General features: G+C 54.3%; 1 protein-coding gene across 8 annotated transcripts in view; it reads left to right on the top strand.

The window, feature by feature from the left end:
* Window positions 1-22,844, top strand: part of AGRN (agrin) — a 221,549-nt gene that overhangs the window by 169,888 nt on the left and 28,817 nt on the right. For 7 of the 8 annotated variants that reach the window (XM_075060217.1, XM_075060216.1, XM_032779973.2 and 4 more), the window contains 13 exons: window positions 3,454-3,648; window positions 5,581-5,781; window positions 8,420-8,565; window positions 9,183-9,288; window positions 10,154-10,267; window positions 12,965-13,129; window positions 15,539-15,682; window positions 16,159-16,283; window positions 16,770-16,875; window positions 18,365-18,748; window positions 19,532-19,666; window positions 21,063-21,190; window positions 22,728-22,842. In XM_075060217.1, coding sequence (XP_074916318.1) covers window positions 3,454-3,648; window positions 5,581-5,781; window positions 8,420-8,565; window positions 9,183-9,288; window positions 10,154-10,267; window positions 12,965-13,129; window positions 15,539-15,682; window positions 16,159-16,283; window positions 16,770-16,875; window positions 18,365-18,748; window positions 19,532-19,666; window positions 21,063-21,190; window positions 22,728-22,842 — 2,064 coding nt within the window. The remainder of the gene's footprint in view (window positions 1-3,453; window positions 3,649-5,580; window positions 5,782-8,419; window positions 8,566-9,182; window positions 9,289-10,153; window positions 10,268-12,964; window positions 13,130-15,538; window positions 15,683-16,158; window positions 16,284-16,769; window positions 16,876-18,364; window positions 18,749-19,531; window positions 19,667-21,062; window positions 21,191-22,727; window positions 22,843-22,844) is intronic. The other variant, XM_075060219.1, reaches the window with a different exon arrangement.

Raw genomic sequence — 22,844 nt, 5'->3', positions numbered from 1 at the left:
AAACATCCCTGCTTTAGGGCATAAATGGCCCTGGACTTCCTGGGACTCAGGAAGAAATTTCCTGCACGTCCATGGGCCTATTTTCCCATAGATCCTGCCTTCAACTGCCTCTCTACCCACTTCTGAAACCCACCAGTGGGCAGGAAATGGCAGGCTATAGATAGAAACATCCCAGCCGACAGCTCATGCTAACCAGTCACGGGTTTGGGCTATTTTTGCATCTTTCCCCCCACGCATCCAAAGCAACAGCTGCTGCGTGAAGGTAAAATGAGAAAAATCTCCCTCAAGCCAAATTCCTGGTGAATCGAATGGAGTGGGGGGAGGGGATGCTTCTCTGAAAGAGGAAGTTAGCCGGTGAGTCACTGAATGCACAAGGGCCATGACACAGGAGGTGCTGGCTGGCTCTGGGCTCACCTGCAGTGAAGGACTGCGTGCGCTGGGGAGGTACGTGCATCATGCAGACAGCCTATATGGGGAAAGGGAGATGATGTGTCACTATGAATTACAAACACATCCAGTCCTGGGGACATCCTGATAAACCAGAAGAAAGGGGCTCAGCAGGTCACGGTGCTGCCAGAGCCTTGAGAGGGGTTCATTGCACTTGGACGTGAGGTTAGAGCCTTCTGTGACACATGGGCCACCATCTCTCGAAGCAGCTCCCTGTTCCCGTGGAATTCCCAGGCCTGGCCTTGAGACTTTGCTCTTCTCCGCCGCACTTAGAGCTGCTGATAGAGCAGTGGGGCAATTGCCCGGGCTTTGTGCAGCCCTCTCCTTGGTGTTGCTATGAACAGGGCTAAGCTGGGACCTTGGGATCCGCAGCCATGTTTTAGGGGTGTTCCATCCCAGGGAGTCAGTGATCCTGTTGTCGAGGTTGGCTGGTCTCTGCCTGAAGCCGGAGCTTGACTCCCCAAGACTTTTTTCATCCTGCGAATCCAGCCTGCGTTTCAGCCTCCTGCAGCTGCCCCTGGTGCAGCCCCCATCGTCTCCTGCTGCCGTATCTCCATGATGACCCTGCAAATGCAGGGCTGAGTCTGGGCCCTCTGAGCCTGTCCTGCAGGAACTCGATGGAACCCAAAATAATCCTTGGGGCCCACAACCCACCATGCTGTGGCCTGAGGCCAGGGATGTGCAGCACCTGCATGGGAACAATGCCTACCAAGTTGCAGCCATGTCTCGCTGGCTTCAGGCACAAAGCAAGAGCTGGTGGCCCGGCTGCGGGGAATGGCTGCCCAGACTGGCTGCGGGCTGTTCTTTGCCTCGCTGAGGGCTGCAGTAGCTGTTGTGGGGTGATCTTTCTTTTTCACAGCATTCCAGGGGGTTCTGATCTGTACATTCCCAGAAAACCCCCTGCAGCCCCCCCAGCCCCATGGGGTAGAGTGCTCGCCTAGTCTGTGTCAGTCAGGCTCTAGAGAGAAGACCAGCCCTGCTTTTCTCAATGGAGGGGGGTGAGAGCGGGGCTGACAAGTGGGTTTGGCTAAATGACACGCCCCTTGTTAGCTTCTGCAAATAGCAGGGTGCAGGACTGGAGTGGGTTGGGAGAGTGGGACTGGCCCGCAGAGCAGTGCTGACCCACCTTCCTCTGGGAGTAATTGGCTCCAGAAGCACCTGGGATCCAGAACCTAAGATAAAACCTCCCCTCCCACTCATTTCCACAGCCCTGTCGCCGAACTCCTGCCCAGCCACCCCGCTCCCCTGCAGATCTCCCAGAGGTTGCCCCCAGGAGATTTGCAAGCTGTCTGGGCTGTAGCCCTTGTCTCTGGCTGCTGATACCAGGACTAATTTATAACCTTTTGTAACTGCCTTTTATAGCCTTTGTAACTGCACTGGCCCTGCACTTGCTCCAGCCCTGTTTAGAGCTGTAATGGCATATAACCCCAGTAACATTTCATCCCAATTACCCTGGCCCTGATGGGTTTTATGGCTAAGACTTTCTGCCTCCGAGTGCATCTCCTTCCTTCTCTGCCCACCCTGCTCCTTCCTCCCCCCACCATACTCACTGGGGATCCCTGTGAGTGTCTGGAGGGCAGGGTAGGGGGGTTGGATGGCATATGACTGCTGCCTCGACACTGGGTTCAGAGACCGCTGCCTCCTCCATTCAGTCCTCCCATGCCTCCCAGAGTCTAGAGCGGAGGCAGAGCTTGGGGTCAGAGGCAGGCGTTGATGGATGCTTCTGGAGAGGTTACTCATGCAGCTATCTCTGGTGCTCCCGTGACTCTCAGGATGTTCAATCCCCTCCCCTCCAGCGCCCCTCTCATGTTCAGCCTTGGCCCACAGAGCTGTTTGGTTATGTACGTGCTGGCCTCATAGAGTCTCTCCTATCATGCTCCTGTCTCTGGAGTGTCTTGGCAGCGATGGGTCCTTCCCCACCCTCCACTCCTGCAGAAGCAGGTGAATGCTACAGACACCGTGCTCAGCTGTACAGTTAAAGGGTTAACGATGTCCCCACAGAATACTTAGAAATATGTAGAACAATGGGCCAGATCCGCCACTGGTGTAAATCTCCATGGAGCAACACCAATTTACACCAGCTGGGGAATCCACCCATTTATCTTTTCATTAGGTTTTTTTGCCTCTTCCCTCATGAGCATTGATGATCCCTATTACAAGTGTCTAACCCTGTTGCCTTGGCCACCTCCCACCCTAGGGTCAATTTCACTCTTCTGCCTAAATTTCTCTTGGACTTGCTGCCCAAATCTGACCTAGAGTGTTGCTGTGCACTGTTAAAATGCTGCTGTGTTCCACCCCAGAGGTGGTTGCATTTCTCTGTGGGTCTTGCTAGCTTGTAAAGTGCTTTGAGTTGAAAATTGTTATAGGGATATACAATACTTCGTATGAAGTCCTATACATGGGACAGTCGGGGAGCTGCGCTCATTTATCCCAGCTGAGAATTGGGGCCTTTTTGCCCCCTCTCCCTCTCCAGCACAAAGTCTCCACCCTCCATCTACGACACTGTGATCATTTCTGTGGATGGAAAAACTTGTGCTTCGAGACCTGAAGCCAGGTAGCTTTTTGCCTGGATCTGGTTTCTGTTCCAATCTCTGGCCTGATCCAATGCCCACTGGAGTCAGTGGGACTTTTCCCGTTAGCCTTGGTGGGTTTGGGATCAGGCTGTCAGAGCAGTTCTAGCTGCCGTGGTGGTAACAATGAGCAGAATCTTTGCTGTAGCCATTCTAGAGCAATGGAGGGCGATTGTCAGGCAGTGCTCTGCACAGACAAAGCTAGGATGTCCTTAAGTGATGAGCCCCTCTCCAGGTTAGCTGTCCTCTCCCCCATTTCACATGGCAGTGAAGGAGTGCAGCGCTGTTAACCCCGCCTTGGCTGGAGCGCTGATGTGGCATGCATTTGGGATAACGAGCCCCTGGATTATTCTGCAGGGCCGTGTTTTTGCGCCAGTGCTTAGTGACTTGACTTTCTCTCTAGGTTTCTTGTCCCTTTCTATTTTGATTCCTGCAGACCGGTGTAGCAAGTGTCAATTCGGGGCCATCTGCGAGGCGGAGACGGGCAGGTGCGTGTGCCCAACAGAATGCGTCTCCTCCTCCCAGCCGGTCTGTGGCACGGATGGGAACACCTACGGCAGCGAGTGTGAACTCCACGTCCGAGCGTGCACGCAGCAGACCAACATCCAGGTGGCCACGCAAGGAGACTGCAGTGAGTTTGCAGAGGCACCCGTCCTTCCCCCCTGCCCCCACATTCCTTTCTTAACCCTTTGTGTTACTTCAGTTCCACCCTCCCCTGGGGAAAGGAATAAAATCCAAAGAAGTTTTGATCCAAGGAGGAAAATTGTTACCAGTGACCAATGACTTTGGGTGCCTCCATTTTTGGGTGGGGGGGCCAACTTGAGACATCTTGAAGAGGCCCAATTTTCAGAGGACAGATGCTAGGCACTTTCTAAAAACCAGGCGGCTTTAAGGAATGTCAACTTGAGCATCCAGATATGGAGGCATCCAAGATCACTAGCCACCGTTGGCAATCATGTCTGCAGACAGATCTCGGGCAATAGGCTGGTGGATGGAATGGTTTTCATCACAAGAATTTCCTTGATTTGTTACACCCAGGCCATCTCTGTGCTGGAGCTAGAACCAAGCTAGCCACAGCCATCTTTGCCTGCTCAGGTCCTCGACTGGCATAGTGCACCCAAAGGCATTGAAGCGACATCTGTCTAGCCCAGTTGGTTCTAGCAGAGTTTCCCTGCCCAGTTTGGACAGAGATTTCTTTATTTCATTCATGAGAGCCATCCTCAAACAGGCTTGAAATCCTTCGGTTGAAACTGTCAAAGCTGATTAGGGAGTTAGACACATTGCCATGAATGAAAGTTGTGTCTCAATCCTTTGGTCAGCTTGTAAATCTCAGCCACAGGGTTGGGTTTTTTTTTCTATTTTCGAACAGGAGCTGAACATTCTTCAGTGGGCATCACCCTGCAGGGCAGATGGACTTGGTAGACACCAAGGCTGTAAGCAGTCTTGTAATAGCCCAGTTCTAATAGGGTCATTGCCAGCTCTGCCACTGTCTCATTTTCTATGAGAGCTAGGGCAAGACCCTAACGCTTAGCCTTTCGAAGCCACTTCGGCTGTTGTGGTCCATGACGAGGTTTCCTAGGGGCTATGGTAATACAAATTAGAGTCACAAATGGATTCACACTTCCCATCCACCTGAATGGGAATGGGGCATCCAAATCCCTTAGCCGGCTTTGAAAATCTCAGCCACAATCCCAGTGTGCCTCAGTTTCCGCGGCTACGATACAAGGGTAATATCTCCCCTTATGGGAGATATCACGAAGCTTAATCAACCTCATTGAAATACCAACTGGAAGCTTGGCAGGGAAGATGCCGTGCTAGAACCTTGCAATCAACAGCTGCCTTTAAACACAGCTGTACCATGTTCTTGTTTGGTCAGCGTGCCCCTTTTTTGGTTTCTTTTTTCCTCCCCCCTCAGGGGTTAGTTCCTACCTGATCTGCTCCTCCTGCCCTGCTTCCTCTCCCTCTCAGCCTCAGTCCTTTGGCCCAGCCCAGAACAGTCTGTGCTAATTTCCACATGAACTAAAAGTGCCGATGAAATGCTACATTAGAAAAAATGATACACTGGACCAAATAATCTCTCTCTCTGCTGCTGGGGCTGACGTGTCCCAGCTGAGCAGGGGCAGGGAGCTAACGGATACGTTTCAGAGTGGAAACCTGAGTGAGCTGGAAGGGCTGCATGGGGTGCCCCGTCAGCATCAGGCGCTGCAAGGCTGGGCTCTGGCCTGCTGCGGGTATGGGACTGTGGGTGCCTAGAGAGAGTCATTCAATACTTATAAGCAGAATGCACCATTGGCCTAGTGTCCGCAGGAGCTGGCTATCTGCAACACCCACTGACTTTCAGGAGTTGTGGGTGCTTAGGACTCTGCCTTGGGAACACACCTCCAGTTTCTTCTGTCCTGAGCCTGTTCACGGATGGGTTAAGCAATCAGCAGCCAGGCCCTCTCTGAGGGCACAGCCCTCTGACACTGCCCGGGCTGACAATTGCCACGGGAGGCTTTCTGCTGGATCTCATACCACTTCTCTCTCCCTCCCCGTTCTCCTCTCGCTTGCCTCCTCCCCCCAGAGTCGTGCGGCAGCACCGTCTGTGCCTTTGGGAGCAAGTGCGTGGGCGGGCAGTGCGTGTGCCCGCGCTGCGAGAGGCAGCCCTTCTCCCAGGTGTGTGGCAGCGACGACGTCACCTACGACAGCCCATGCGAGTTGCAGGTAGCTTCCTGCCAGCAGAAGAAGGCCATCGAGGTTTCCAGGACAGGACCTTGTGAGGAGGGTAAGAAGCTCCATTCGCTCTGGTTCTGGGGGGCAGGAGGGTGTGAGGAATGGAGGGGATGGGCGGAGGGGGCTTGGACTTCCTCACACATGGAGTTTATATTGCGTGGTCCAAAGGCAAACGTCCAGAGCTCATGGTTTGTGACTGTCTCTCTCTCTCATCCCCCTCACCTGCCCTGCTGGGGCTAGGTACAACAGCAAGCTACACCAGCTGCTGCTTGGAGCTGCCTGTGACGTGCCCAGGTGTAACCCCCCTTGGGTCGCTGATAAAGCGGTCTCTTTGGCAGAGTTTCTTCCTCCTCCCCCCCTACCCTCCAGCGCTCTGGCCTGTTGTACGGCAGGTGTATTTTAAAGGCTTCACTGAGTCTTCTAGCAATCCCTCCATGTGTGGAAGTTGGCTGCTCCTCGCTCTGTATCATGGCAGGCGAATGGCTCTGCGATGGGAGTCGGGAGGCTCCTCTCCTGCCCTTGTGGGAGGGGAGAGCAGCTTGCCCAAGCTCATTTCGGCGGCTGGCACTGTGTCGTCAACAGCACCTGGCACCCACCCCCTTCGTCTTTCTAGCTAGCGGTAATGAAAGTTGACACCACCTAATGGGCCTGGGCTAGGAGATTTATCACTGCTTTAATTTCACACTTCAAAGGGCGCAGGCTTGAGAGAGGCGTGAGGAGACGGAGTGGTTCCCGAGGCATGGTGCCCAGCTGCCTCACCGCTGCCCCTGGGACTCTGTTGGGGTCGGACCCTTGGTTGCCATTATCTCAGCACTGGGCACTTGGGGAAATGTGTCTCTGCTCAGGCCCTGCTCGACCAGATTTCGGGGGGATCCCGGCTGCAGGCCCCCTCTGAGCAGCACTGGGGCAGGGTGTGGGGGAGACGATGGCATGCAGCCTTTAGAGTCAGTGAGTGAAAGCTGCTGGATCAACAGTCCTGGACAGCAAAGGCATCTGTTTAGTCTCAGAGACAGCCTCCTGCATGTCTTGGCCTGCCTGCCCCGGCCTGGGGGGTCCCCTTTAAGTGGGAGAGGGGAGCTTAGTGTCTTCGGCCCATGCAACCCGCAGTGCTTCTCTCAAGTCTGGGGACTATTGATGCCAATGGGTTTGAAACCAGCAGCCCGCTCGACACAGGCCGCAGAGGGTGACTGACCCCCTACTGGATTTTAAGGGCCTGAGCCAAACCCCACTGTGGTCAAGGGGGGGGGTCTTTTCACTGACCCACTGTGGGCCTGTCCCCACGCCTACTGTAGAGTCCACACTCCAGTGTCTGTCCCTGAGCTGGACTGGGCAAGCTTCACCAAAACTCACCTGGAGGCAGGGAGCTGCCAGCAGTGTCTAGGCAGCTCAGAGCAGCATGTCCCTGGGCTGCTGTTTCCTGACTCCTCTGTAAAGGTGAGGTGTGGGGCTAGCGCCACTGAAAGTGAGGGGCGGATACTGCTGGCTACAGCAAAGCTGAATGTGCCTAGGCTGTGCCCGCTTCCCTGCTGCTTCGCCTCAGTCTCACCTGCAGCATCATCTGCTATTGCAGTCCACACGCGGCTCTGCCTGTGCGCCTCCGTTCTGCCCTGCCAGTCCAGTCCTGGAGCTCCCCCACAGCTCCACCATACTGATCCCCAACAACCTCTGGCACACCAGTGCTGCCCCTCCTGCAGCTCTGCTGGGGCACCTCAGTCTTCACATGCAGTGCTCTGCTCTAGGCCCAGCCACCCATCAGGGGTCAGGTTGAGGCCTCCCAACTCATTTCACTGGTGGCCTGAAATCGATGAACCCAGGCCTCCAGAGTGGGAATACTTTAGAGCAGTGCTGGCTGAAGGCCAATAGGGAAACAGCATCCACCTTGTCCCTTCAATGTGTTAACTCTGTCAGCTGAGACCATCTAGCTCATTGCTCATGTAGTTTAGCCAGATAGGGCTGGAGTGCTGTGGCAGGGCTAGGGAGAGTGGAAGACATAACATGGTGTTTGATCACAGTCCTCGCCAGGGAATTTCAGGCTGCTGTACTTCTGAGAGATGAGCTTAAATAATTCTCTGTGTAACGTCAGCTCCCATCCTTTGATCACTCAATAAAAAGGGGGCAGGTTGTTATTTTTTTTTTAAAGCCTTTGAAATCAACATCTCTCTCTTGCTGCCAGAGCACTGAGCATCTCGTGGTTGATTGAGGAGCTGAGTTGACATACAGCGCATTAAGTGTCTCTCTGCCAAGCCGGTAATCTTTGCCAGGCTGGACTTTCAACTGAAAACCAAAACCACCCAGGTTTCTGTGCTTATCTGAGCAGAAGGAATCCGTTTGCCTGCTGCAGCGTGGGTAGGGGGGAGAGGCTGGAGGGAGAAGTGAGTTAAACCGTTGTGAAGCCAGCCGGCTGCTATTCGTACTGTGCATGAGGCTCATCTGTGTCTGATCCCCAGGTAGATATCTGAGTTAGACAGGAGGTCTGAGCTTTTGCTTGCCAAGCCAATACAAGCGGAGCCCTGAGCCCGTCTTCAAGAAACTGCGCAAAGAGCTGTCCCCTTGTTACTGGCCACGTGGCTGTATTCCGTCTTCATGGGGGACTGGAGGCTCTGTCCTGGGGGAGGAGGGTCCTGCTGCTCTTGGAGACAGGTGTGGACTAGGAGCAGTCGCCCTCCAGGGTCCCCATCTTTCCTGTGCAGAGTGTGGCTCGGGGGGCTCAGGCTCTGGGGAAGATAACGAGTGTGAACAGGACCGCTGCCGGCAGTACGGGGGCTTGTGGGACGAGGACGTGGAGGACGACCGCTGTGTGTGTGACTTCACCTGCCTGGCTGTGCCACGCAACCCGGTAATTCCCCCTGCCTGACTGCCCCTTTCTATGGAAGAGAGCTCGGCCTAGTGAGGGGCTCTCTGCAGCCTCTCAGGCTGGAGGTCTCGCAAGCTCAGCCTGGCTCAGGGTATTGTCACTCTTCTAACCCCGGCCCAGTTGGGTGGGACTGTGGAAATCCTTGTGAGCAGGTAGGGGGGAGAAGTTCCCCTAAGCTGTCCCGGACTCACAGGGCCCATCTGAGTTTGGGAGGAGGTTCTTGTTCTATCCCTCCTGGCCTGTCCCTCCTTCCCTCATCCCCCTTGTCTCAGAGGGGCCTCTCCAGCACAGCCAGCCCCCTTGCTCCCCAGCCAGGGCTCTGGTCAGAGCCTTTTCCCCACACAGGGGATGCCAGGGCTGAGGGACCCATCCTGCAATGCCGGGTGCTGCTGGCTGGCACACGCCCATCTCCCTCAGTAGCTGTTATTCCACTTGGGCAGGATTGGTTAGTGCCAGATGTAGAATTCCAGCTTCCCTGCCCAGCACTGGCCTGGGGATGGGGGCACCCTGTGGGGCTCTGCACTGCTGAGAGGTGTAGGCAGCTCTCTGCATGCTGGAGGCTGCAGACAGTGATCTCCCCCCGCCAATCCTCCGAGCAGGTATGCGGCTCTGATGGTGTGACCTATGCCAACGAGTGTGAGTTCAAGAAGACACGCTGCGAGAAACGCCAGGACCTCTACATCACCAGCCAAGGAGCCTGCCGGGGTGAGTCCCCACTGAGGTTTGGACCTGGCTAGCATCGGTATTGGCCTTTAGCCAGCTCCTGCCTCACAGCATCCCATGCTCCTCTGCCATTTGTCTGGGGTGGCAACAGGGTCCCTTCTCTACCCTTTGAGCCATCACAAACAGGTTGGAGATTTTCAAATTGCTAAACACCGTGTGTTATTTATTGGGTCCCCTCCGCCAGGTCACCAGTGCAGCCGCATGCAATCAGTAGTGAACGTCCTCCTTAGCCTGCTCTCCAGGGAGGGAGAAGGCAAGATCTCACCCTCCTGGGATTCTGCATCCCCTGGTCGCTGCCAGCCTCCCCCCTTGCACTTCCTTCCTGTCCTTTAACTGTTCCCACCATCTCCCTCCAATTAAAGCTACTCTGGGGGGAATGGCTAGTACTGCAGTGACCAGAGTACTGGCTCAGCTCTGGGTTCCTAGCACTGTCACACCGACCAATACTGGGATTCAGACCTTGGGCTAGCAGGGGCTGCATCAGCCTTCAGCCGCTCTCTTCCCCGCAGCATAGGGAACTCCTCTGCCTTGCGTCTGGGACCACTGCTGGGATCAGCCTGTGTTGCTGGCGGGGGTCAGCATTAGTTTGTTGGTACCAATGCAGTGGCTGAGCCATTTTGTGCATCTGTTTGCATGCCTGGATGCTGCTACTTGCATTGGGAAGGGCCTGGAGTCTGTGTCCCTGCCCTAATGCAGGGCAGAGACCAAGGGTGTTTGTGCAGAGAGGACATGGAGAGACACATCTGCCTGGATCCCATGCATTTGTTATATTGTCCTGATGTAGCCCGGTTACAGCTGCGGTTCCGTCTGCCCAAGGTGTGACCTGTGTCCCTCCTTCTCTCTGTAGTTATTGGAACACCTCCCCCGCCGGGCCCGGTTCTGCACTGCAGCCAGACCATCTATGGATGTTGTCCAGACAATACAACTGTGGCCCTTGGTGTGGGCTCAGCTGGCTGCCCAAGTGAGTGAAGCTTGGGGGGAATTTCTTGTAACAGACTAGGGGTCCTGGATTGTGAATCCCTTGGGGACAGTGTGGAGATTCAGATCGCAGATAATGGGGAAAACTCTGCAGACGATTACTTTTCTGTCTGACCCTGTAGAGCAGTGGATCTCAGCCTTTTCCACACCCTTCTCCCATGTTGTAACAGAAAGAAGTTTTGGGGTCTCCATCCCATCTAGCCATGGGAAAGGAAGGGTGGGGAGAACCTCCTCAAAAAGTCTGTTGGCAACCCCCAGGCTGAGAACCTCTCCCGTCTCATATCTGCCCCATTCCAGTTCCTCCACCAGACATGCCAGAGCCTCTAGATGTCTCCAGAGCCCGCAGCCTGGAGCACACCCACCCCCGAACAGAGAGACCTGCACATCTCTGCACACACGTCCCCTGTGCCTTCTAAATTCCCGGCATCTCTCGTTTTCTGTAAAGTGCCAATTCCGCTGCCCTAAATCTGTGCGGGGAGCAATGCAAGAGGGTTGCTCTGAACTAGGTGCCCCAAACCTCCCTTCCTCTCTGGACAAGGACCAAATCCGGCTTGAGCTGTCATGGCCTGCACAGATGGCAGCTGGCTCCTGGTGGAGCCATGCTCGGGAAAACCTTGGCAAGTGGTTGCCTTGTTTGTTTTCTCTAGGTTCCTTGCCATGTGGCAGCTCAAAGACAGTTAGCAGCGCTGCTCTGCCACCTGTCCCTTTATTGGACGGTAACAGACGTTTCTTTGAGCCTGACCCAGCCTGTTGCTGAGCCCCCACGTTACTGGGAGCTGAGGGTGCTTGGTGCTCCCCTGGAAGTGCTCCCAGTGGTGAGCTCTTCCCAAGGGCGTCTTGCGCCATCTCAGAGGGTAGGGCTAGTTCTGGGGCTGAGCTGGACAAATATTGGCCCTAGCCCTGGCCCCAGAGTACGAGACAGATCCACATCCTCCCACCCGGTAGGTCCTTCGCAGCCCACCCCAGTGCTGATTGAGAGGTGACTCCGCTTCTCAGGAGGCTGAGTTGATGAACGCATCATTAATATTTATTAAATAATTACCGGAGTCAGGGCTTTCAAAGATGGCGTGTTCGGAAAGGCATTAGCCATATATTAACAGCTGAGGCTGTGACCGACTGTTAGGAAAGCACATTAAACTGCAGAAATATAGTTAAAGCCGTGTATATGGGCCTGGCTAATGCACGCTTGATGGGGATTTAGTGTTGTTTAATGTGCCATGTAATTTAATAAGCAGCGGTGTTCTGACAGACTCTCGTGGCACAGGGTCACCCTGGGTGGGCTTCAGCCCGAAGGGGCCAGCTCATGGCACCACTTGGGCTGACGAGATGACTTCCACCTCTGCTCAGCCAATGGTCTCAAAGGAACCCCGTTATGCTTCCCCTCATGCTGCCCCCTTGCTCAGAGTTCCCCGTAACCACCGACAAAGCCACCTCGTTGTCCTCCCTCAAACGTTTCTTTGCCTCCAGGCACAGGCGCCAACTCCGTGGATGCTCCAAGGCTGGAGCACCCACGAAAGAAAAACAGTGGGTGCGCAGCGCCCACTGGCAGCCCCACAGGTCAGCTCCTCCTACTCCCTCCCTGCATCTCTGCGGATTAGCTGTTCTGCGGGGTGCAGGAGGCACTAGGTGGGGAGGGGAAGGAATGGGGACAGGAAGAGGTGGGGGAGGAGGCGAAAAGAGGCTGTGCAGGGGTGGGGGTTTGGAGGAAGGGGTGGAGTGGGGGCAGGCCCTGGGAGGAATGGGGCTTGAGCACCCCCCAGCAACTCAGTAAATCAATGCCTGTGCCTGTAGGCCTGCAAAACATGACAGCCGTTTAGAGAGCAGGTGTGGTCAAACCACCCCCTCCTGACCCAGGGTTCCATTGATTCCCTGTGCTACGCCATCCCTCTGTCTCTTGTCTCCTTGGGGCAGAGACTGTCTTTTTGTCCTGTGTTTGTTCAGTGCCCAGCGCAGGTGGGTCCTGTTCTGTGACTGGAACACAAATTATAATGGTCATCCTCTGGGTCAGTGACCCCCCACACACACACACGCCCCTAACCATGGCTGGGGCCTCACGCCCCCTTCTGGACTCCTACCTGGTATCACATCCCAGAGGAAGCCCCACGGATTGATTGGCTCGCTCTGTGTCCAACTCCTCTTCCCCTTCTCTTCCACCGTTGCCCTTGAGCTGGCGATGGGAGCATATATCTAAATGTAATCACCTGATGCAAGTAACTTTCTTTATTCCCCACAGCCAGGTCTGGAGATAATGGGAAGTGGAGGAGGTGGGACACAACTACTGCTGGCCTCCCTTCCCTTTCCTGCCCCCTCCCTGCCCTCTCACCCTGGATATTATCTGGTTATCCATTCCTGGAATACAGTGGCGTCTCTTTCTTTCTCTGCGTCTCCTCCCTCATTTTAGAAAGAGAGAGGAACGATAGATGCAAGCAAAGTGAGCAGGAGTAGCTTGAAGGTTTTAAGACGGCCCTATGGTCGGGGCAGGATTTGAAGGGGAAGGGGTTTGGTAGGGGCAGAGGGAGGGCACATGGATCAGCGTCCTGATACCCACCCCAGGAATGCGGTATTGCCTCACCTGAGCGGATCAGGTCAGCCCATACAGCCAAGTTAAGGCCCCTCCTGTTTCAGGCCCTTGCTGATTGCTGCTAATGGGACTGAGGGTTGCTCTCTTTGACTCTCTCAGGCACCTGTCAGTGTTACCCCTACGGCTCGTATGGGGGGGCCTGCGACCCCACCACCGGCCAGTGCTCCTGCAAGCCGGGGGTGGGGGGCTTGAAGTGCGACCGCTGTGAACCCGGCTTCTGGAACTTCCGTGGGATAGTCACGGACAGCAAGAGCGGCTGCACCCGTGAGTACCAGGGGGCGCTGGGGAAGAGGGTGCCTGGGTAGAGGAACCCACTGACCACTTGTGTTTATCCTTCTCCTGCTGCTCTACCACAAAAACAGTTGAATCCTAGGTATTCCCTATCTCCCTCTGAGAAACCTTGACCTGGATCACACCAGATCTTAACTAGATCCCGCTCATGAGAGGAGAGCCCAGCACAGGCCTCCTTAAGCAAAACCATACAGAGCTCAGGCTGTCGGTATTTCTGCAGTTCTCTGAGGCAAGCGCTTTGGGAACACGTCTCCAAACTGGTGCCAAGCATTCCCCAATGCTGCTGCATCAGACCCAGGTGTGAAATCACACTCAGGGGAAAGGGTTGTTTCTACCGTCTGGGTGACATGGAATCGGGCCAGCACAGGATTCGGCAGGCTGGCTGCCCAGTCCATGGCAAGGGAACGTCAGACACGCCCCTCAATCCCTATCAGAGTCTTTACAGCCAGTTCCCAAATCTGCGCTGACATCACCGACAGTGCCCCTGTACAAACAAGGAAATAAACAAAAAAAGCCATGTTAATTTCAAGCTCCATTGGAGACACGAGCAGGAAAGTCGATACGTGCCAAATTGGAAGAGAATAGGCTGGTCAGGGAAAGAAGAGTTATTTGGAGGGGATTGCAAACAATAGAGATATGATTCTGTCTTTCTCGCTCTGTGAAATGATAGCGCTCTCTCTCTCCAGAGTGATAGACGTGTGTCGTGCTTCCACCTGGGCTTAGGTCAAGGGATTGAATATGAGGCTCAGGCTCTGGGATTGCAAGCTCACGCTTTACGATGACATGCAGTTAAACAGGATACAGGGGGCTTTGTTGATTCAAGCACAGGCCTGGGAGATCAGGACTCCTGGGTTCCACTCCTGACTCTGGGAGTTAGTCTTTGTCTAAACATAGACACAGTAGCTGGGAGGTGATGCCAGAAAAGTTCAGACTGGAAATAGGATGCCAGTTTAATGGGGAAGTTAATTGGAATAGCTACTCAAGGGCTGTGGTTAATTCTCCACCACTCGGTGTCTTTAAATTGAGATAGGATGTTTCTTCTAAAAGATCCTCTTTAGCATAGCCACAAGATATGGGCTCAATGCATGAATTAATGGACATAATCTCTGGCCTGTGGTATGGAGGAGGTCAGACTAGATGCTCATGGTGGCCCCTTCTCGCCTTAAAATCTACGGCCAGACTCTCACTTACCATAAGGGTCCTGTACACAATGCTGGCTGTGGAGACTTGTGGTGACGGTAAACGTAATTACCAAAGTGACCTTCGTGTTAATGAGAATGAGAGTCCGTGAATCTAATGGTAGGAACAGGAGACTTGGGATCCCACATGCCTGGGTTCTTTTCCGGTATTGGAAAGTATAGTGTAGGGATTAGAGACTAGTACGGGAATCAGGACTCCTGGGTTCTTTTCCTGATTCTGCCTCTGGCAAAAGGGAGACTGGGTTAGTCCAAACAAAACGTCCTTGGCAGAACTCAAGGACTGTGAGGAGATCATGCCTGGTAAATGGGAGAAGTGTGAGACTGGAAATCAATGGATCCAAATTGGTGTACAGGAAAGTAAGCTGAAGTGATGGACAAAATAGTGAGAGGATGGGGTGTTCCAGCCATCACTCCCCTTTGAGGATCCCCAAAAAGGACTCTGGAGGGAAACTTTTTCCTTCCCCACCGTTTTTTCTTCTCTTTCCTGTCCCTCTCCTTTTTGCTTCTGGCTAATGAGTCTGACTTAGCCAGCCAAGACTGCCGATTTTGCAACACTGCTTTAAAACTGTGACCAGGGGTGCAGCTAAAGGCAATGTCCTTGACAGCCCAATGCTGCTACAAGTTTGCCAGGTCTCAGACTGACTAATAAAACTGTGTGTGCTGTGCCTGGGTTTGTCCAGCAGTCAGTTTGCAAAGGAGCCAGTGTCAGAAGCAGAAGCTGCATTGCCCGTCTTTACTGTTCTCTTTTCTCCCCGTTTGAATGGGTTTGTCTTGTTTTGTCTTCAAGAAACAGGATCAGACTTTAGAAGCAGCAGTTCCAGCCCATTTCAACTAACATCTTCCCTTTTCCTCACAAAGGACAGTTATTCCTGTCTTTAAGACCATCGAAAAGACTGTCAAATGGCAGGGGGAAAGGGGTGTTCCTTCTAAAAGCTCTTTCCGGCTAAAAGGGAATAAGAGACAATGTTATGATACAAGCCTTATTTAACACTGTACATTTCAGAGGTTTTAATTGTTGACTCTGGGCCTGTTTATTCCATTGAAATTAATGCAGCTGGGGGTAGGAAAGTTGAATTCATTGGCGTGCGCGGCTCTTCTGGTGGAAGGTGCTAAAAAGGAGAAGGCTCGCGTTCTAAAATGTGGCAATGTTTGTTCCTTGCCTCCCTGCTGCCTCCTTGCCAAGCTTGTCACTGCGATCCGGTGGGCTCGGTGCGTGACGACTGTGAGCAGATGACCGGACTGTGCTCTTGCAAGACTGGCATCACCGGCATGAAATGCAACCAGTGCCCCAACGGAAGCAAGCTGGGGATGACGGGCTGCGAGAAAGGTGAGGCGAGGAAGCCACTTAGCCAGTGGCTCTTTTTCCTTGCAGAAGAAATCTTGGGTCAATTGTGATATACTAGCTAGCGGGTGCGCAACTACCACTGTGTTCTGCTGACCCGTTCCCATGTGTGGCATCGGTCGCCCCTTAGTGGCTGACCCGGAGAGGGGACCCAAGCCCGAGTGCTCATGCGACCATAGAGAATCTCTTTTTGCTCAACTGCCAGGTGCTTATTTCTTTGGAGCAGCAGGTCCTGAGTCTGTTCCTATCCACAGCCTTGATGTCTGTACACCCACAGACTCGCAACAACAGATTGTCTCAGACCACTGACCTTTAACTAGTTTGGAGGGCCAGGCTAGAAGTCTGCCTTGTCATTCTCAGTGGGACCATTTGAATCTTCTGACTAAGCTGGACTTGTTTTGCATCCACGACCGGAGCAGAGGGACACCGTATATGTGTATCACCCTTCTTCTCGCCCCCAGATCCCTCCGCGCCAAAGTCCTGCCGCGAGCTGAGCTGCGAGTTCGGGGCATCATGCGTGGAGGTCAGTGGCTTTGCCCACTGCGAGTGCCCGTCCCCACTGTGCGTGGAGGCCAACATGACCAAGGTAAAAGGAGGAGGCAGCCCAGTGGGGCTGGGGGCCAGACGGCAGGCACTCATGCATTTAGCTGGCTCAGCCTTGCTGGTTTGGAGTGGGGACGTGTATGGGACTGAAACCCGGCATTTCTGCTGGCTGCAGGCAAGGCCGCTCTGCTCAGCGTGCAGAGAGAGATGATGTTGCTGGCTGTCAAAGGAGCTCATCGGAAAGGCCAGGATTTCTCTGATAGCCTCACACAGTGCCTCTGGGTTCCTCCTTTCAGGATTACTCTCCCCGAGTCTCCTCCCAGCAGGGAGACACAAACAGGAGTCTCCCTGGCCTTCAACCCTTCGCTGACCATTTAAAGAGGGAGGTGTATTTTGCGTGCGGGGCCTGCGTCATGGGTGGGGAGGGAGGAGAAAACCCGTGTTTCAGGTGGGCTCTGCTTTACAGAGGGGATGATGAGAGGAGGTGACGATCTCTCCAGCTGCCACCACTCTCCCTTGCCCTTCCCAGGTCTGTGGCTCTGACGGAGTGACCTACGGTGACCAGTGCCAGCTGAAGACCATTGCATGCCGGCAGGGGCAGGTCATTGAGGTGAAGCATGTTGGACAGTGCCATGGTGAGTCTCTTCCCTATTTAGCACTCCGGACAGGCACGTATGGGCCATGGTTAGCCTGCTCCTCTCAGCATCACTAAGCACCTAAACAGTAATAAGAGAAGTACCGTTCAGCATGGATTTGCCAAGGACAAATCATGTCAAACCAGCCTAGTATCCTTCTTTGACAGGGTAACAAGCCTTGTGGAGAAGGGGGAAGTGTTAGTTGTGACAGATCTCGACATTAGTCAGACTTTTGATACTGCCTCACATGACCTTCTCATAAGGAAACTAGGGAAATATGGCCTAGACGAACCTACTATAAGGTGGATGCACAACTGGTGGGAAAAGGATTCTCAGAGAGTAGTTATCGATGGTCAAGCTGGAAGGGCATATCGAGTGGTGTCCTGTGGGGCTTTTTCATGGGTCCAGTTCTATTCAATATCTTCATAAATGATTTGGGTAATGGTATAGAGAGTACATTTATAAAGCTTGCGGAGGATACCAAGCTGGGAGGGGTTGCAAGTGCTTTGGAGGACAGGATTAGAATTCAAAATGATCTTGACAAACTGGAGAAATGGTCTGAAATAAATAGGATGAAATTCAATAAGAACAAATGCAATGTACTCCACTTTGGAAGGAACAATCAGTTCCACAAATACAAACGGGGGAATGACTGCTTGGGAAGGAGTACTGCTGAAAAGGAGCTAGGGTTTTTAGCGGTTCACAAACTAAATATGAGTCAACAATAGGATGTAGTTGCACAAGAAAAAAAAAGAGCAAACATCGTTCTGGGATGTATTAGCAAGAGGATTGTAAGCAAGACACGAGAAGTAATTTTTCTGCTCTACTCAGCACTGATAAGGCCTCCACTGGAATATTGTGTCCAGTTCTGGGCACCAGGCTTTGGGGAAAATGTGAACAAATTAGAGAAAATCTAGAGGAGAGCAAGAAAAATGATGAAAAGTCTAGAAAACATGACCTATGATGAAAGATTGAAAATCTGGGAATGTTTTAGTCTGGAGAAGAGAAGACTGAGTGGGGGACCTGATGATAGTCTTCAAGTGCGTAAAAGGTTGTTACAAAGAGGAGGGTGATAAATTGTTCTCCTTATCCGCTGAGGAGAGGACAAGAAGCAATGGGCTTAAACTGCAGCAAGGGAGATTTAGGTTGTACATTAGGAAGACTTCCCAACTGTCAGAGTGGTTAAGCACTGGAACAAATTGCCCAGGGAGGTTGTGGAATCTCCGTCACATCAGGTTTGTAAGAGCAGGTTAGACAAACAGCTGTCGGGGATGAGCTAGATAATACTCAGTGCAGAGACTGGACTAAATGATCTATTGAGGTTCCTTCCAGTCCTACGTTTCTGTGATTTTATTACGCCTCTGGGTGCAATCTCTGGCTGCCTCCCTCTGTCCCTCCTCCATAGACCCAGCCCTGCCTCCCAGAGGATGAGATCCATGGCTCCTGTCCAATCCATTCCTCTAACTGCCTCCTCTTGCTGCTCTTTCAGAATCCATCACCCACATGAGTCACACTGTACAGCCCATGCCACTGCCCACGGTGCCCCTGGACAAGCTTCTTCGCTCCCCGCCTCTAAGACTTACCACCCGGGCCCCCGACCCCACGGAGACAGCTACCAGTTCCCTGCTGTTCGAAGCCAGGCCCATTCCTAGAAGCCAGCCTGCCACGGTACGGGTGACCACCGCGCGGCCAGCAACCACCACCTGGACCACCCAGGGGATCCGCAGGACCACCATCCGCCCCCTCTCCACCGCTCCTGTAGTCCTGGCCACCCCCCTACCTGCGTACTCGGAGTCTGGCAGCGCAGAAGGCAGCGGGGACCCAGAACTGGGCAGCAGTGGAGACCAGGAAGCCAGCGGGGCTGGCTCTGCTGGTAAGTGTCCTCTGCTCCCGTTCAGTAGTCACGTAGTGTCCAAGCCCCTGCTCCCACCACTTCTGCTTCCTCCTTAGCAGCTGTTCTTGAGCTGGCGCTGCCAAAACTACCCCAATGCCAGGGGTCTGAGCTAGCGCCAGCTCTCAGCTCCCAGCCCAGACCTCCTTGAAGGCTGGTCTCAGCATCTGCTTGTGGGAGGATTGAATCTGTGAGACAGGAGGTGGGTGCTGGCGAAAGATGCTGCCTAGGCAGCCTGGGGGTGAGAAGGGAGGGTCTCCTTCAGCACAGGTAGGAGGCCTCTAGTCCTCCATTCTGCCCCCTTGCTCACCTGCAGCAGGCGCCACCTAGTCAGGGGAGACGTCAGTCCAGTCTCCATGGCCCATTCAGCCCTGGGTTTCTCAGCACAGCAAGGGGGCTTTAGCAGTGAGGAGGGCTGCCTGCTAGCACCTGGAGAGTCACCTTCCCATCCATCTCCCACAGGCCACCAGGGGCCTCTTGCTGGGGCTGTGATGGGGCCTCTTGATGAGGGGCGGGGGGAGGGTCCCGCCTCTCACCGGGGCTGTGACAGGGCCACAGGGGCTCCTGCCGCCCACTAGGGCTGTGAGAGGGCAGGGGGGTGTCCCACCTCTCGCCGGGGCTGTGACAGGGCCAGAGGGGCTCCTGCCTCTCGCTGGGGCTGTGAGAGGGCCAGGGAGTGGTGGTCCCACATCGTGATGGGGCTGGAGGGGTTCCCGCTTCTCATCAGGGCTGTAACATGCCCATGTGGCCCCTAATGCCATGTAGGGGAAGAGGAGCCAGAGGAGACCCAAGTGACATCCACGTCTGCTGTTGAAAGAGCGACGTGTTACAACTCCCCTCTGGGATGCTGCTCAGATGGCAAGACAGCAGCTGTTGATGCAGAAGGAAGCAACTGCCCGGGTGAGTGGGGCCACGACAGAAAATCTCTTGAGCTACAGCGAGTGACGGCTGGTGTGGGGAGCTGCTGCTCGCTTATTTGGTGGGGTGTCTCTCTCCCAGATCTTCACTAGTAGCCTGGTAGCTGGAGTTGTAGGTGCTCGTTTTGCCCTACATAGGCCCACATGGCCTAGGACAATCGTACGTGAAAAAGCTTGGTGCACTGACCTCCCAGGCCTGTTTCTTTGTCCAGGTTCTGAGGTGTGATGGGGGTGATTAGGGCTGGTCTTGGTGGTAGCAAGGACAGGAGGGGGGCGCTGCCTGGGTTTCGATTTCGTCCCTGGCTAACAACCTTTTGGTTTGCGGCTAGCAGCCACAGCCGCTGGCTCAGTGTCTCTGACATGGCCGTGTTTGAGGTTATGGCCAAGGCGCCTGGGAGCTTCTCTTTCCATTGTGTTCTGCCCCCTGGCAGCAGGCCTGCAGCTCCTCTCTCGCTGAGTGAGAGACTCTGTGAGTTTCATTCTGAGTTAGTCCTGCGCCCAGAGGGCATGAGAGCTGGGGTGCACATCTCCGGAGCCACAAGCACACGGTCCTGATACGTGCCTTTGTCGTCCTGCTCTCGAGCTTAGTAAACCAGGTCCCCTCCCCATGTACGTTCCAGGTGGGTTTCTCCCAAGGTTCTCTTTGTCGTCCCCTCCCGACACTCCCTGCAGTGGGGTTTCCAGTGGGATGCCCCCTTCTCTTTTGAGTGCAGTACCCCCATCCCCATAAGGAGGTGCAATCCCTCCATGTACTAACCAGTGCCAGGAGGTTGCTTCCTGCAGCTCCCTGTGCACCCCCATGAGACTCTCTTGGGGGGCTGTCCCCCTTTGCAGGGCTCCGTGCTGTTTCTGCCTCCTTCCTCTGATTTCTGGGTGGCTCGGTGGGATCCCTGCAAGAAGTGCCAGACCACAGATTCCCAGAACCTACAAACAGGCTCCCTGGTTCCCTCTGCCAGCCAGGGAATTCTCCTCGCCAGGGGTTCTGGTTCCTTATGGACTCCGTCAGCTGCCTCTGTGTCTTGCATGCACATGTCTGATCCTGCCTTGTTGATTGTGTCCTGCTCTGGCTAACGTCTTTCTCTTGTTACCCAGCCGGTCCAGGGGGGCTGCTATCCGGGCCAGAGTTCAGAGGAAACCGTATGGTAAAAGCTGCCATCTCTAGCCTGGTTTTTGCCATCTGACCCACCTGCTCCAGCAACCTCAGATACTAATCCCCCATAGCCATCAAAACTAACCCAAGCCCTGGCACTACCCACACACTACCATCCACCCCTGCCAGGGACTGAACGCTCTGCTCAGCTGTTTACTGCCAAACCCCTCCCAGCTAGCCAGCTAACCGAGTCTGTATTGTTTCTTTTTGTTGCCCCTCCTTCCCATAGCCACCAAAGTCTTCCAGGGAGTTCTTATCTTGGAGGAGGTGGAGGGCCAGGAGCTGTTCTACACACCTGAGATGGCTGACCCCAAATCGGAGCTCTTTGGGGAAACGGCCAGGAGCATCGAGAGCGCGGTGAGTTGGCTGCCCTGGGAGCCTTGGCCCTGCATTTGGCGAAAGGGAGGAACTATCCTGCTTAGCTCAGAGTGTGACGGCTAGGGATCCTTCCTTAAGTTGCTCTACGAGGGTAAATGTAACCTTGCCCTGTGCAGCACGTGGGGAATAGAATTCGTAACTTCTGGCTCCATGAACACATCCTCTGACACAGGAGCTAACAGAGAAGCTCTCTTAACGGCTGCAAGTAAGAGGGCTCATCTGTCTCTATGGACTGGCCATGAGTGGGCCAGAGGGGGTCTCACACACTGAGTGAATATGTGACAGACACACCCCTTCGGCACCGCCCTGTGTCTACAAGTTACCTAACTGTGGCAATACCAGTGTTCCAATGGCAACCCTTTTCTGCCCACTCCCCCCCGTGAGGCAAAGAGGCTAATGGAGAGACCTAGCACTGGAATGGACCCAGAACACATTCACCGGGATGTACTTTCCTAGGGCAGGCATGTTTGCCTAGCTATTGGTATGCCCCTTTAACACATGGACATATTAGGACCAAAGCAGGGTGGGGTGTGGGAGGGGGAACTTCCCTAGTGTAGAGAACCCCATGGAACCTCTCCTTTGGGACACCCTTGTGTCCTTGCCCTCTGGCTGAGGGAAAAGAGTGCGGGGGCTTGGATCCAGCCTGGGTGAGGGACAGATGGAAGGATGTGTTAAGGCATTGGGCTGGACTCAGGGGATGCGCATGCAATTCCCAGTGCTGCTACAAACTCCCTGGTTGACCCTGGGCAAGTTGCTCCAGCTCTCAAGGCCAGACTTTCAGAGGTATTTAGGTGCCTAAAGATGTAGCTAGGGTTTCAGCAGCGTATGGAAGTCCTATGGGAGTTGGGCACCGAACTGGCCTAGGTGCTTTTAAAAATGCCAGTAGGTGCCAATCTGCATCTTTCAGCACTGAAATACCTTAGTCAATCTGGCTCTCCGTTCCCCATCGGTGAAGTGAGCATACAGACATTCCCTTTTCCCTACCCTTGTCTGTCTTGTCTCTTTACCGTCCATTGTGAGCTCGTCGGGCAGGGACTCTCTCTCCAAGTGTCTGTTCAGTGCCTGGCACGGGAGGGGAGGTGACAGGGGGATCTCAGACAGGGGTCTGTGTCGTACCCAACAAAACAGGGGCCCGATCTTGCTCAGGGGTCTGCACTTTGCCCAGCACAATGTTGATGGCCTGGTCTCAGTTAGGGGGCTCTGCTCAGTGTCTGGCATAATATGGGGAGGGAGTGGGGGGTCTGTGCAGAGCCTGGCACAAGAAGGCTCTGTTAGCCCCGATCTCTGTTAGGACCTATAGCAGGCTAGTATTATCCTGCTGCTTCTATTCATAGTAAGCAGAGGCTCAGATGTGGAACCCATTAGGAGGCGGGGGCGGGGGGAGTGGGAACAGGAACTGCTGGGCCTGGGTAGCCGGGCTCCTGAGGCTGAAAGGAGGTGGGGGCATCCTAACTCCAAGCCACCGTGGTCCCAGTCCGACTCCCTTGCTTTGTGTTTCTCCCCCTTGGCCAACCAGCTGGACGAGCTTTTCCGGAACTCCGACGTGAAGAAGGATTTCAAGAGCATCCGCGTGCGAGACCTCGGCCAGAGCAGCACAGTCCGCGTCATCGTGGAGTCCCACTTTGACCCCGGT

The sequence above is a fragment of the Chelonoidis abingdonii genome, chromosome 23 (genome assembly GCF_003597395.2).
Source record: "Chelonoidis abingdonii isolate Lonesome George chromosome 23, CheloAbing_2.0, whole genome shotgun sequence".
NCBI lineage: Eukaryota > Metazoa > Chordata > Testudines > Testudinidae > Chelonoidis > Chelonoidis abingdonii.
This window is presented reverse-complemented; position numbering and strand designations above follow the sequence as displayed.